Source organism: Bos grunniens, chromosome 5 (genome assembly GCF_055505025.1).
Source record: "Bos grunniens cultivar Pamir isolate PY7600 chromosome 5, Bosgru_T2T1.0, whole genome shotgun sequence".
Taxonomy (NCBI): Eukaryota; Metazoa; Chordata; class Mammalia; order Artiodactyla; family Bovidae; genus Bos; species Bos grunniens.
In genome coordinates, this window is record NC_141169.1 from 30,647,327 (window position 1) to 30,661,814 (window position 14,488).

Here is a 14,488-nt window from a genome sequence, read left to right on the forward strand (position 1 = left end):
AGCATTTATTGAGTGTTTACTATGTGCAGAGCACTGTGCTACCCAGGACAGATGAGGGAAGATAGAGAGGAGGGTGCCATCTGAGAACCAAAAGGAGCCCTGCCCCCACAGGGCTCATAGTCTAGCTGGGAGGCACTGCCCAGATACAGAATCGCAGCTTAAAGACCCAAAAGAGTATCGAAGCAACCCGCGAAGGGGCAAAGTCATCTGGCGCAAAGTAGGAGTGCAGAGGTGGAAGCAGCCGAGGCCCAATGGCCAGCCCTTCCTCCCCTCGGCTCAGAATCACCCCATTCTCCAGCTTGGGGACCTGAAGTTCTGTCCATCTGCCTCTATGCTGCCCTGCCTCTGTCTGGTTTGGCATGGGACTTCCACCCTCCTCCAGGCTGGGTGCTCTTTGAGGGCAGAAACCAGCCTGTGTTCTTCGTCATTGTCTGCCCACCTGGCCCCAGCCCTCCCCCCACCCAAGACTGGCAGGCCAGTTGCTCTGATTTCTGCCCAGGGCTCCCAGGAGGGCCCTAGGAGTGGCCCCAACACAGGCCTGATCTGTTCTGACATCTGAGTGGAAAGATCATGGCATTTTGCATAAGAAGGCTTGAATTCAAGTCTTAGCTCTACCATATACAGCTGTGTGACTTTAGTCCAGTTGTTCAGCCTCGGCCTGAAATGGGAAGGACAGTATTTGCTCAGACTGTCTTGCAGGGTTGGGAAATAATTGCAGGAGGTGATAAGGAAATGCTTTGGAAAAAGTAAAACGCAACACGGCTATCGGGTGCCGGCCTTCCCTAACCTCCCTGAAGTTTTAGGAGGATTAGATGAGCTAATGCATGTAAAGCACCCAGCACAGAAAATGGGACACAAAAGTGCTTAACAGGTGTAGTTCCCCTCCATCCCATCACTTGAATCCTTCTGTGGATTCTGACCTCAGTGATCCCAATCTGGGCGATCGGGGCTGGAAGTAGTAGGGATCTCACATTAAGTTCAGGGGACAGTGTCATCTTGGAAGAGGAATAGCTGAGAGGAGAAATTTTTGGCAACTTCTAGAGGGATCTGTGGAGAAGGAAATGGCAACCCACTCCAGTATTCTTGCTTGAAAAATCCCATGGACAGAGGAGCCTGGTGGGTCAGAGTTCAGGAGTTGCAAAGAGTCAGAAACTATTGAGTGACTGAACATAGCACAGAAACATCTGTTGGGAAGAAGTGAGGAGGGGATGCAATACCTGAGACACGGCCAGGCTTGGCTTACAGCTCAGTACCTTGTTCCCTTTGAAATTCCAGTGCAAGGACACTCAGCTGCCAGAAGTACAGCCCTGGGGGTCACTTTGGACTCTGACTTGACCCCTTCTCCAGGAATGAGGCCAGGTGGCTGTCATCAGCTGTTGAGGATTGGGAGAATCATCTCCATAGCATCTATGACTGAGGGCAGGCTTTTGCTAACCCGAAGGAAGGTTTGGTCAAGGAAGACAGAAAAGAGCTTAGAGGAGGCAGTGGGCACAATTACAGATATGTGTTCCTTATCCAGTCTGTCTCTGAAGGGAGTGGAGGGCCCGAAGGGGCTGGAGGCTCTGGTGCACAGCGATGCTTGTGCAGTGTGGGACAGACACAGAGAAAAGCCTTGAAAGCATGACGGCATCAGAGCACAGAGAAGGGGGCTCTCAGTGTGGTCCTTAGGTCAGCGATGCAGCAGGCTGGAGAGGGAGGGGAGAATGGCTGGCATGGGTGGTGGGAGGCGGGGAGAACAATGTGGAGGCTCAGGGTTGGGAGAGGTGAAGAGGCTGGAGCAGGATGGGGCTAGCCCCACACCCATCTCCTGCTGGTACCTTGGGGCCCCAGGGTCTGCCTTTGCTTTAACCACCAATTAAAGGATGTCCAGGAGGCCAAAGGTCATGCCCCTCTGGATTCTTCCCCCCACCCCACCCCACCCCACCCCCAGGAACAGAAATAGCGAAATGATCCCACTAATGCGTGATAATGGTATGAGGAATTATAGTTCACACAGCATCTTTACATGCATGATCTCACTTAATCCTAGTTAATCTCGTTTGAGAAACATCGCACTGGCCTGTAAATTTAGAAGGCCCGGCTCTAGACATAGACCTGTCTCTGCCTGGACAAGTCATTTCCCCTTGTTTGGCCTACAGTGTGCTAGGCTGCTCTCTCCACAATAAGGTCCTTTGGGGGGAGCCAGAAGGAAGGGAGCAGTAGGGCTGGGGAGGTGGAAGGGAGAGAGGGGAAGAAGAGCTGCTTCCTGGGAAGGGACCGGAAGTGGGATAGGTGATGGGGGCATGTTGCCTGGTGCCTGTGGTTACGTGCCTGAGTGCCTTGCCCAGCCAGCCATAGGTGTGTGCTGGGTGAGAGGGCTCACTTGCGAAACTGAGTGTCTCCTTTCAAGAAGTGTCTAGTTGCAAATCTTCCCCCTCCCAAGACAAAGGCCAGGGGCCCCGCTAAGGCCTTTTGTTTTCTCTGCCACAGTGGGAGGCTAATCTCTCAGTCTGGAGCCCACCCGCCCCCACCCTCATTCCCCGCCCCCCCTCCCCCCCCCCCCCCCCCCCCCCGCCGCCGCCGAGATGGGGTCTCAGGTACACCTGCTGGATATGCACATACACACATATGCATGCTTCTTCTTCCTGGGGCGAGGTCCTCTCTTAGGGCAGGAGGGAGGTCCTTGGCCCTCAACTTCCCTCTCCCTGCTCCCATCCCAGGCCAATTCTGGGGGAGCTGTCTTCTGGTTGAAACCTCGCTACCTTTAGTAGCGGTTCCTGGCAAATCTTAGGACCCAGTGCTGCAGCTTGGGAAAACTTGCCTGAAGGGGCAGAGTCGGGAGTGGAAATCAGTGCCTCCCTCCAGCCCTCTCAGAGTGGCCTCCACACCTCCCTCTTCCCTTCTCCTGGGGAGCGCGCTTAGCGCTCCTGGGGACAGGACACCCCCACTGCAGAGGACTCGGATTTATTGCAGGTGGGGCGGGAGGGGTCAAGAAGGGAGTGAGAGGTGATCAGCCAGGGCACACTTGCGCCAGCGCAGGCACACCTGCTTACACTCAGGAATGTGCACGGCCCTGCACTTGGGGACAGAGAGGCACAGGGGGACGAACAAGCAAAAAATCATGGGGCACCTTTTCCAGCTCCCGTCCCCCAGTGCACTTGCGCAGGCTCTCGGAGGAGGCTTCTAGCTCCGCCCTCCCACCCCAGCTGGGCGCCGTTGTCCCCAACTCCCTGCCAGGCGCCTCAGGGTCCCCTACTTGCTGCCCCACGCAGCCTCAGGCCAGGGGAATCTGCCAGGCTCACCGCGGTGCCCGGGGCCCTGGCCACTCGGCGCGTCTTGGAAGCAGCTACTGTGCCCTGGGGGCCGGCTTCGAGCCTGGGGAGAGGGGCTCCGGCGGGGTGGCGGGCGGGCGGGCGAGCTCCCCCAGCCCGTCCCGGCGCTCAGGCCTTGCTGCCGCGCGGGAGGCTCTGCGGGGAGTGCAGCTCCACCGACTGCCGCCGCCGCACTTCGCGCTCCTCCCAGTCGGTGTCGGGCTCCAGCCCCTTCAGCACCGCCAGGCGCTCCGACAGGCTCTTGGCGGGCGGGAACAGCACGTAGTTGTAGAGGAGCGAGGCCACGATGGCGCCCACCAAGGGTCCGATCCAGAAGACCTGGGGGGCGAGCGAGAGGGCGGCTCGAGAGATGCTCCTCTCCCCGTTGGCGTTGAAAGGGGGCCTCGCGTGGTGAAGGGTATCAAACGCTCTTCCGTGTGAATAGGGAGGAGAAGCGAGCAGCGGGAAGACTTGTTAGTTGTGGGGTAATGGGGAGAATTCAGTGCGGACTCCCTGGTCACCTTGGACAAGTTACTTGGCCTCTCTGTGCCTTTCCTCACTCTAATACCTAACGCCTAGGGTTGTTGTGAAAACTCTGAGTCAATATTTGCAAAGCACTTAGAATAAGTCCTGGCACATACTAAGGAAGTACTAGATAAGTGCTAAATGATAGAAATATGTAGCCTAGTATAAATAATTACCATTTATCAAATTCTAAGGCACTGCATCATCTCTTTTAAACCAGTAACCTCACTTAATCTTTCCCCAAAGCCAAAGGAACAAAGGATACATTCTTATCCTCATTTATAGATGTAGAAATGGAGTCTCTGGGGGGTCAGACCTGAAAGGTGGACCCAAGACTCCCCGTAGCCCCAGGAGGAGGATTGGGGGTGGGGTGAATTTGCTGATCCCACTGCTCTCCCTTCTAGTGGAGATGGGTTTCTGCGGGAGGGGAAGACAGGGAGGTCTCAGCCATTACCCAGTGGTCGTCAAACTTGCCGGTGACGATAGCTGGAGCCAGGGAGCGGGCGGGATTCATGGAGCAGCCAGTGTAGTGGATCTGCAATGGAGGCAGGAGGCAGGGAGGGGAGTGGGGTGAGGATGGGGCCAGAGTCTTCGTGCCCCTCTCCAGTGCTTGACCTCAACCTACAGGGCATTCATGGATGGATGATGAAGTTTGTGCTATATTTACAGGCCTTGCTATTCGTTTGAAGCTGGAGTGCTATCTGTCCCTTTGTGGTGCCTGGGGGTCAAATCCTCTGGAGTATGTCCATGTGTCTGTCCCTCTTGGGAGGTCTGTGTATCTGTCTCTCTCGGGGTGTCTCTGTGGCTGTCACTTTCGAGGGTTCTGTGTATCTATCTCTAGAGCAGTCTGTGTATCTGTTTCTTTGGGGAAAGTCTGTGTGTCTGTCCCTCCAGGGAGGCTGGAATCAGTGGCCACGACCTACCCCAAGGAGGTGGCCCAGGGCCACAGAGAACCCGATGGAGAGGGCAGGGGTGCCCACGTTGTCTCCACGGCGCTCGTCAGTGGAGGCGAAGATACAGAGCACGAGCTGCAGTGTCAGGAAAAGCTCCACAGTAACGGCCTGGCCGGCTGTCGAGTTGTTGTTGAGCTGGGGACAGAGGAGGGGGACACACTGAGCCTGCTCCCCACACTGGTGTCATCTTCCTGCCCACCTGCAGCCAGGGACCCAGATAGGTCTCCAGGCACAATCCGCCAGGGCGCACGAGCCACCTTAGTCCACACTACTGGTGGGTTCTAACTGGGCCATGGCACACAGGCAGAGGGATGGACCCTATGACTGACTACCTGTGGTTCCCAGGCTAGAGGTAGGGAAACTAACTCCATAGCCCATTAGGTTTGGTAATTGGGATTGTGTGCCTGCAGTGTGAGAGGAAAAGGGTACTGAGATGTGGAATTTCTGTTTCCTGAAGAACAAGGAGGGAAGAGGTTTTGATTGCAGCAGGAAGTTTTAGGCCTGGTTATAGGAAGACCTTCCTCGCTATTTAAGCCATAGGATACTGGTGTAATGAGAGGCCGGTGGTCTTTCCTCCTATGGTCAAAGGGCTCCCAGGAACAGGATCAAGGGACTGGCTCAGGGGCTGGCACTAGTGTGCTCCCTTCCCCCAGGAGTCCAGTGTACAATATGCTTGTTCCCCTTGACCTTGCCTATTCCTACTGCATTTCAGGCGTCAGTTTTGCCCTGTGGATTTGCTCTCTGCACTTCCTGCGGAGGTTGAGGTGGGGGTCCCTGTACTGTGATGCCTCCACCCCCATGTGGGGTGCCCATGGTCCCAGCAGACCTTACCTTGTAACGAGAGAACCTGGGGCTGAGTGAAGAGGTGATTTCATAACTCAGCCACACCCAGTACTGGATTTCTCTCTGGGTTTTGTTATCTTGAACCCTACACCCTGCCCTCTGGGTCTGGGCACTGCGCTGGGTGAAGCTGGGATAGCCCTGAGCTCCCACACTCCTTCTCCAGGCTCTGAACCCCCACCTCAGGTCCTAACCATCAAGATGGCACCCTTGGGCCTCTATGGAGTCTAACCTCAACTCCCTCTCAGTTTCCAATACCAGAGCCTATAGTGGGGGCAGTGAAGAGCTTTGGAGACAGACACTGTGGAGCCTCTGACTTGCTGTGGGGCTCTATTTATTTCAGCTTCAGTTTGTCTTTCTGTAAAATGGGGATAGCAGAATGGATCCTGGAGGACTGTGAGTCTGGAAATGACAAAGGCAGAGCCCCAGCTCCATTCCCTGGTAAAGAGTGGTCTAAAGGAGAGAGTATGGATGTGGGTTTGGTGTCATACAGCTCTGGGTCCATTTCCAGGTGCTGACACGGCTCTGTGATTTGAATCAATTGAATGCTGAACCTCAATTTTACCACTCAGAGTGGAGGATCGCAGAATTCTCCTTATAGTGTTGTACCAAGAATGAGATGAAGTCTGGCCTGCCACAAAGCAGATGCACATCAGTGGTAAATTCTTGGTGGGCAGACTGGCTTTTCCAATGACTCCAGAGGACACCTGGGACAGCCATGGGGGTCATCTGGCTCTTCCTAGCCTCAGGACAAGTCAGTCTCATTGCTGCCTCGTTCCAGCCAGGAAAGTTCTCCCCAGGTCATCAAGATGGTAAATGCTGAGCAGAAGTTCGGAGGAGCCTCCCAGACCCTTCCCTCCCGAGGGCCCCAGTCAACTGTGAGATGATGGAAGAGCAGGAGGTTGTGTCCTCACGGCCCCTTAGCACTCACGTTGCCCTGCTATTAGAGGGGATTTCCTAGTCACACATTCTGAGGCTTTCTTGACCATGCTTTCAAGAAGTTCCTCTTTTAGTCTAACTAGACCTCATCTTGCTGCAAACTGAACTAATTTCATTCTCAATGGAAATGGTCAGATTTCTCAGTCTATCCATCACAGTGGTCACTCTTGCCTTCTCTCAAACTTGAGCCCCCAGACTCATCATATTTTCCATTTTGAAGAGAGAAGTTCCCTAGTGGGGACACCCTTGCTCCTTGCATGAGGAAGGCCACCTGTACGGGGGAGGGAATGGCCACAGAGACCACGCAGGGCTGTTCAGAGACATCAGAGCTTACATCCAGTGGCCTGAGGGTAGGGAAGGCCAAGAAATGCTGGAGATTGAGGCATGAAAGAAGCACTCGCCTTCCTGGCTTGGAAGAGGAGCAAGAGTTAGCGCTGTGTTGAGGGACACAGGCTGTCTCTTCCCACCCATGCCCTCAGATGTCCAGGCCTTGCCCAGACCCAGGAGAGGGAGAGGGCAGGGTTGTGGAGGGGGAGGGGCCACAGCGTCACCCTCAGCTCCCAAAGCCACTGGTCATGTCAATCACCTCATGGGCTCTGGGGACATTTTCCAAGGTCTGGAGAGACTTTGACCCTTCAGTTTTGCCCTGGGTTCACTATTTTCCTTGATGTCAACAAACTCTTGAGCTTTTAGCCTGTCACTTCCCTTCTCTGAGCCTCTGTTTCCTCGTTTGCAAAACAAGGCTTAGATGGTGGCTCAAAGAGGGAATATTGGTAGGGTAGAGAGATCACAGGTTTGACAGTCAAGCCTGGGTTTAAAGACTAGCTTTGGTACTTCCTCCTTCTGAGTCTCAGCTTCCATGTCCTTAAGAAATGGATCTTCTCATCCCTCCCTTATAGGTTGTTGTAAGTTATCCACGTGTGGCTAGCATGGAGTCCCTGCTGTGAGCCCTGTACACAGTGGATGCTGAAGGAATGTTGGGTCCTTCTTCCCTCAGGAAGATGCTGGGGACTAGCTCTCTGAAGTTCCTTCTTCATAGTCTTCATAGCAGACTATGTCTGCTTGGGGACTCCGTCCTCCGTGAGTTCTAGCACAGCCCTCACTGCAACGCCAGCATCGGTCAACAGAGTCCTTGATGTGGCTCTCCCTCTAAGAGGCTCAGGGCAGAAGGTACCAGCAGACCCGTGGGTACCCAGCCGCTGTCTGACATTACTGCTCCTTCCACCCTGACTCTCCTGTGGCAGCTATGTTCCTGGCTCCAGCATTTCTGCCCCTTCCCCATCCCACCTCTCTCTGTCTCCCCACCTAGACCCTCACCCAGATGTGGTCGTTCCCATCTCATCCTTCACAAGGGACTCCCCAGGATCTTCCCTTCTGGAAAGGACACAGTTCCGGTTACTCACGGCATTGACAGCCAGGTCCCCTCGGATAGCTGGTGGTGTGATCTCATGGAGCAGGGCAGCCCCGGCCACAGCCCCCAGCAGCTGGGCGGCCACATAGAAGACAGCGCGGAGAAAGGAGACGTGGCAGCCCACCAGGCAGGCCACAGTCACGGCGGGGTTGATATGGGCCCCACTGACATGGCCCAGAGCCTGCACCAGGGTGCCGATAGCCAGACCGAAGGCCATGGCGATCTGCAGCACAGAGGGCAAGGCCTGTGGCCAGTTGAGGGCTGAGCCGAGGCCAAAGAAGACAAAGAGGAGTGTGGCCAGGAACTCTGCGAGCACTGCCCTGGAGAAGGCTATGGACCGGAGTTCCCACATGCTGCGGAGCCTTCCGTGGGCTGGCCCAGGGGTCTCGGGGCGGGGAGCTTGCAGCTCTTGCTCTCCCTCTGTCTGTCTGTCTCTCTCTCAGGGTCTCCGGGGAGGCTGGCCCTGGGCATTTATAGGGCCCCTCCATCCTGAATTTGGACACGTGAGATGTAGGTGGAGTCTGGCCAATACCTTTTCTCCCCTATGGCCGCCTCCTGCCCCCACCCCCTACCCCTGGGCGCAGCATGCCTATCACCCCATCTAGGACTTCACAGCTGAATGGAGTTCCCCATTAATGAGCTCCAGATAGGGATTGACGTCCCCTGGTTTTCCGTGTTTGTTCCCTAGGTTATCCTAGGGCAGCTGCCCCAGGGCCTCCCCTGTCCCCACCGGTCCTATGGGGATTCTGTACGGCTTATGCTGCCAAACCCCTCTCTCTGATTCAAACTGTTTGCCAAGTCAGGGGCAACACCTTACAGAACTGACCATGAAACAGGGTGTCAGTGCTACCCCTTCTGGAGATCGGGACATCCTTCCTGCTGACTGAGCTCCATCTCGCAGGGGATGGAAAACAACCGGTTGGTGTGACACGAACCTTCCAAGGCATAGAGGTTTCGTGTCTCTCCTGTGTTTGCTTTCTTGCACTCAGTCATCCATAAATCATTAAGCTTCACTTGCTCCCTGGAACCCCTGCCAAATAGCAGCTTTCATAGCCTAGAAGCAGGGGGCGATTTAAGAGGCGCTGGGATCCTGGCCTTGGGTGATGGAGTCAAGCTCAGGTCGACTGAGGAAGCCATGGTTTTCCATTCCATAGTGCATCTCTGTGATTTCAAAAGGGGATAATAAACCTCTGTGGGCTTGGGGTTTAGAGTATATGAACTAATGTCTGGAAAGTGCTCAGAGCTGCTCCTGGCCCACAGCAAGCTGTCAGTTGATATCATCTGTTATTAATAGCATTATTTGTACCATCAGGAGAGACCATGACTCCCCAAACTCACATGTTAGGGTCCCGGAAGCTGTGACAGGCTCTAGGCATCCCTAGAGCTCGGAGCCACCCAAGCCACAGGGGGAGGACGTTTCTGTGGGGCAGTGAGCTGTGCAGGCTCGGGGCGACTGCAGTAAGTGACTCCCTGGTCTGAGTGCCCACTCAGTCCAGCCTCTGGGCAGTGCCACTTCCTGCCATCAATGCTGCCCTGACCTGGGGTCCAGGAGACATTAGGTCCCATTACATCACATTTCTTTGATCTCTCCAGCCCTGCTCCCTGTCCTGGGGACCCAGAGGCAGGTCAGGGCCTATGTGAGACTAAGAGAATCAGCTTCTTGACTCTGCTCTACCTCCTGTCCCCGGGGCAAGTCACAGTCCCAGGAACAGAAATCTGAGAGTGACTGGAAACCGCAGAGTGGAGCCCCCCATGATGCCGCATGCCCTCGGATAGTCCACACACACTTTCTTGTCTCTCCTCTTTGATCAAAATGTTCATGACCTTGAGAGAGAGAAAAAGTGGCTGACCCATTATTCTGAGCAGGATCTCCCCTTACCTAGTCAAATGAAAAGTCTCTTACCTCCCAATAAAACCCCCAAGAGGTGTCATGACTTCTCTCTGTAGCCCTTAATCCACATCCCAAACTGTGTATGTGTATGTTGGCCTTCAGTCACACGGCCATAAATTTAGAACCCAGTGGTAAGATACCACTCTAAGACAGAGGTCGTCTAGCCTATGAATCTATTTTACAGACTACAGCATGAAGTACATAGAGACTGAGACTCACTCACGTTCTGGTCTGGACACAAGTCTGAAAGCAGGGGAGGACGCCAGCCATGACCGGGCCCCTGGTCGGGTTGTTCCTTCCTTTTGAGCCGGAGTGGAAGGTGTTCCTGAGAAGCTGGAGGGTTCCAGCCGTGGTCCCTGTTTGGTGAGAAGCCCCAACCCGGGGAGGGTTGTATTTTGTTTACAGTGATTACAACACTGTGTAATTTTAAAAACATAATTTTGCTTAATTATGTTTAATGAACAGAGGAAACATTGTTTCAGCTGTGTATTTTTTGGTTAATATGCATGCTGTATGCTGTGTGTGTGTTCAGCTGTGTCCGATTCTTTGAGACCCCATTGATTGTAGCCCACCAGGCTCCTCCATCCATGGAATTTTCCAGCAAGAATACTGGAGCAGGCTGCTATTTCCTACTCCAGGGGATCTTCCCAACCTAGGGACTGAAGACACCATGTCTTATGAGGAACAAGGTGCCATCAGTTGTGTGATGCACTGCTAACTAGAGTGTGACAAAAACGCTTGGAGACAGATGGTGAGATGGTCACACAACACTGTGAATTCACCTGATACCACTGAATCGTTCATATACAGACGGTTAGGGTGGTAGGTTTTATGTTATCTTAGAAATAATTTTTAAACATAAGTGAAGGAAAACAACCCCCAAAATGCTTTATTCCTAATTTTTGTTTTGTACTTATTGAAAAAAGTCTTTCAGATTTACGTAGATATCAGAAGAAAAGCTATGACAATTCTAGACAGCATTTTAAAAAGCAGAGACATTACTTTGCTGACCACGGTCTGTCTAGTCAAAGCTATGGTTTTCCAGTATTCATGTATGGATGTGAGAGCTGGACAATAAAAAATGCTGAGCACCATGAATTGTTGCCTTCAAACTGTGGTGCTGGAGAAGATTCTTGAGAGTCCCTTGGACAGCACAGAGCTCAAACTAGTCAATCCTAAAGGGTATCAACCCTGAATATTTATTGGAAAGTCTGATGCTGAAGCTGAAGCTCCTGTACTTTGGCCACCTGATGTGAAGAGCTGACTCACTGGAAAAGACTTGGATGCTGGGAAAGATTGAAGGCATGAGAAGAAGGGGATGACGGAGGATGAGATGGTTGGATGGCATCACCGACTCAATGGACATGAGTTTGAGCAAACTCCGGGAGATAATGAAAGACAGGGAAGCCTGGCGTGCTGCAGTCCATGGGGTTACAAAGAGTCGGACATGACAGACCAACTGAACACAATAGCATTTAGTCAAAAGTCACTCTTTTGAACACATGAAAAAAGGATATTATAAGCAAAACAAATGGCTAAAAGAGTTCTAAAATTTCTTCACATTCAGTTTGGCTTTCCTAAAATCCTTTTTCGATTCCAAGTTGAGTCCCGGATATTTCTTTGCACAGTTTCACCCTCAGTGCCATCTGAAGTGTAGCAATCCATCATTTCTTATAAGATTGTCTGCCGTGTTTCTGTAAGTGTACCTCGGGTGTTTTCTTGCTTCATGTGTGACTGCCAATCATTTTGCCCTTTGCTCAGTAGTAAAACAACAATTTCATCTGCTTGTGGGACTCTTCCTTTCTTGGGTCCCATAAAACCCTTGGCAGTTGTTTTACAAGAAAAATACAGCCTTGTGGTCATTCTTCAATAACAACTATTTGCTTCACTAATGTCATATTCTTGGCAGGCAGCTCTGTTTCTGTGTCCTTCTGTACACAAAATAACTTTGTTTAACTGCTAAACCATAGGGTAACTTTTTGAAGACATTTTCAATAGCAATTAAACTGAACAGATGTAGGAATGAGAAGGCGTGAAACTCAAAGGACCGAATTTAAATATGCACAGGTAATGACAACCATTCCCAGCTGTTGTAAGATACCACGATCATTAAGACATTAGAATGAGAGGAAAAAGTACACCTTAGGACTGATGAAATACAGCAGTTATAAGACTAAACTTGCATTAAGTGCTCACTGTTTCATGAACTCCTTTAGACATTCCTACATGCATTAACACTGTTAATCTTCACAGCAATCCTATGAGCTAAAATTATCATCTCATTTTTTATGAGATGAGGAAAATGAGAGAGGTTAAGTAACTTTTCTGAGATCACACAAGAAGTGGGGAGGCAGAATTAGAATCCCAGGTGTTTGATGTTTTGGTTTATTTTTTTGGCTGTGCCACGTGGCTTGCAGGAATCTTAGTTCCCCAACCAGGGGTTGAACTGGGTCCCCTGCAGAAGCGTGGAGTCCTAACCACTGCACCACCAGGGAAGTCTCAGGAAGTCTGACTTAGAGAGGATATTTTTAATTGTGGGAGTGAATTTCTGCCTCATACCCACCCTGTGAAATAATCAAGATAGGGAAGAAGTGAGAAAGAAAGTTAAAGGATGCTGAAGACTAAAGAAGCAGGGATTTATATGTGGTTTGCTGGAGGCTTGAAGGAGGTGGCTGAGAGTCTGGAAAAACAGAAGTAGGAGGAGGGTATCTGTGGGGAGCTGGGCCAGTAAGGGTGCCCCACGTAGGAGCACAGTGACAGAATTCAGAACTGCTGCTATCTGACAGATAACAGGTGTGTTTCCTGCTCTGAGCGGAGCTGCAAGTGCCCTCCATCCTCCCATCAAGGTCAGTAAAAGCAGGTCACATACCACAGCCTGCGCGGCTGGAACTCTGGGGAAGGAGAGACAAAGAACAGGGCAGATCCACAGTGGCTGAAGTGGGACAGAATAAAAAGAGAGCCTCAGCAGCAGCAGGTGGAAAGGGTGGGAGCCTGGGGCTCCGGTCCCCTCTGGAAGCCCCAGAAACCTTGCAGGGGATTGGGTCCATGGAGTTCTGGGATGGAATGTGAGCGTTTCTATGGAGGGTTGCCAGATAAAACATTGGATACCCAGGTACATGTGAATTTCAGAGAAATAACAAATTGTTTAGCATAAGTAGATTCAACGCAATATTTGGGACATACTTACATTGAAAATTTACTCATTATATGAAATTTAAATTGAACTGGGGTATCCTGTATTTTTCTTTGCTAAATCTGACAACCCTACTCTATGCAGAAGTGAAGAGAGGACCTAGAGGACCAAAAGCCTGGAGGCATCTGGATTTCAAACTAAATTCTCACATGGACTTTTAGGACTGAGTCTTAATGGCCACATTTAATCCAGGAGGAAACTGAGGCACAGAGAGGTTTTTAAAGTTGCCTGTGGACTTCCCTGGTGGCCCAGTGGTTAAGAATCTGCCTGCCAATGCAAGGGACAAGGGTTCGATCCCTGATCCAGGAAGATCTCACATGCCTTGGAGCAACTAAGTCTGTGAGCCACAACTACCGAGCCTGAGCTCTAGAGCCTATGCTCTGCAGCAAGAGAAGCCACTGCAATAAGAAGCCCACTCACTGCAATGAAGAGTAGCCCCTGTTCTCAGCAAGGGTGAAAGCCCATACACTGTAACCAAGACCCAGAGCAGCCAAAAAAGGAGAAAGTTGCCTAGGATCAAAGGTAAGTAGCCGAGATAAATTATAATTACAGGTGTGTCTGATTTAGAAATTCAGACTTTTGCCCCCCGGGTTGGCTGACTTTGTTCCCAAAGGCCAGGCAGTCCTGAAAGCTGAGGCCCAGGTAGAGACAGGCTCACGCTCCTGGGGAGACAAAGATAGCTTCCGGCTATCTCCCTCCTGCCCATGCAGTAGAGCACAGGGACGAAGAAGACCTCACCTATAACCTCCTATAGCTCCCACCGCCCAGAGGACAAGGCCAGACCAACCCCTCCGCTTTGGGGCCCTGATCCATGTTGTTCCCTCTGCCTGGACGTGTGTCCCCACCATTTTCTCACAGCTGACTTTTCCTCAAACTCCAGACCAGTGACTTTCAAACCCTTTTAATTGAGACTTGCAGGAAGAAATGCATTTAATATCTTAACCCATTAACATTATCTCAATAAAAATAGATATAACTATAACATTACACAAAGCAATATTTCCTAAATGTGATGTTTTAAATTCCTCTACTCTGTTTCACTCAAAAACTCATTAAGGTCACAGCTACTAAATAGACTTCATGACCCACCAACAGGTTGCCACTCAGTTTGAAAAACGCTGTTTTTGATTCTGGCTTAAAATCCCTTTCTCAGTGGGGAAGAGAGTGTTGGTGGGTTTAAGAGGGGGTGGGAACAAGCTTGTTCTCTTTGAAGAGAATTAGGTGTGAGTAAGAGATTCCCTGGTGGCTCAGATGGTAAAGAATCTGCCTGTAGTGCAGGAGACCTGGCTTTGTTTCCTGGGTCAGGAAGATCTCCTGGAGAAGGGATGGCTACCCATTCCAGTACTCTTGCCTGGAGAATTCCATGGACAGAAAAGCCTGGTGGGCTACAGTTCACAGAGTCGCTAACAGTCGGACACAACTAAAGCAACTTAGCATGCAAGCATG

General features: G+C 51.6%; 1 protein-coding gene across 4 annotated transcripts in view; it reads right to left on the reverse strand.

Moving 5' to 3' along the window:
• AQP2 (aquaporin 2) overlaps window positions 1-14,488 on the reverse strand; it is a 15,933-nt gene continuing 1,445 nt past the window's right edge. The window contains exons 2-5 of one of the 4 annotated variants that reach the window (XM_086399554.1): window positions 10,073-10,205; window positions 4,739-4,903; window positions 4,290-4,350; window positions 1-3,629 (exon numbers count right to left, since the gene is read on the reverse strand). In XM_086399554.1, the coding sequence (XP_086255680.1) occupies window positions 3,232-3,629; window positions 4,290-4,350; window positions 4,739-4,903; window positions 10,073-10,205 (757 nt within the window). In that variant the 3' untranslated portion in view covers window positions 1-3,231. Of the gene's footprint in view, window positions 3,630-4,269; window positions 4,351-4,738; window positions 4,904-7,950; window positions 8,406-10,072; window positions 10,206-14,488 lie in introns of those variants that run through there. The other 3 variants (XM_086399555.1, XM_086399552.1, XM_086399553.1) reach the window with 3 other exon arrangements.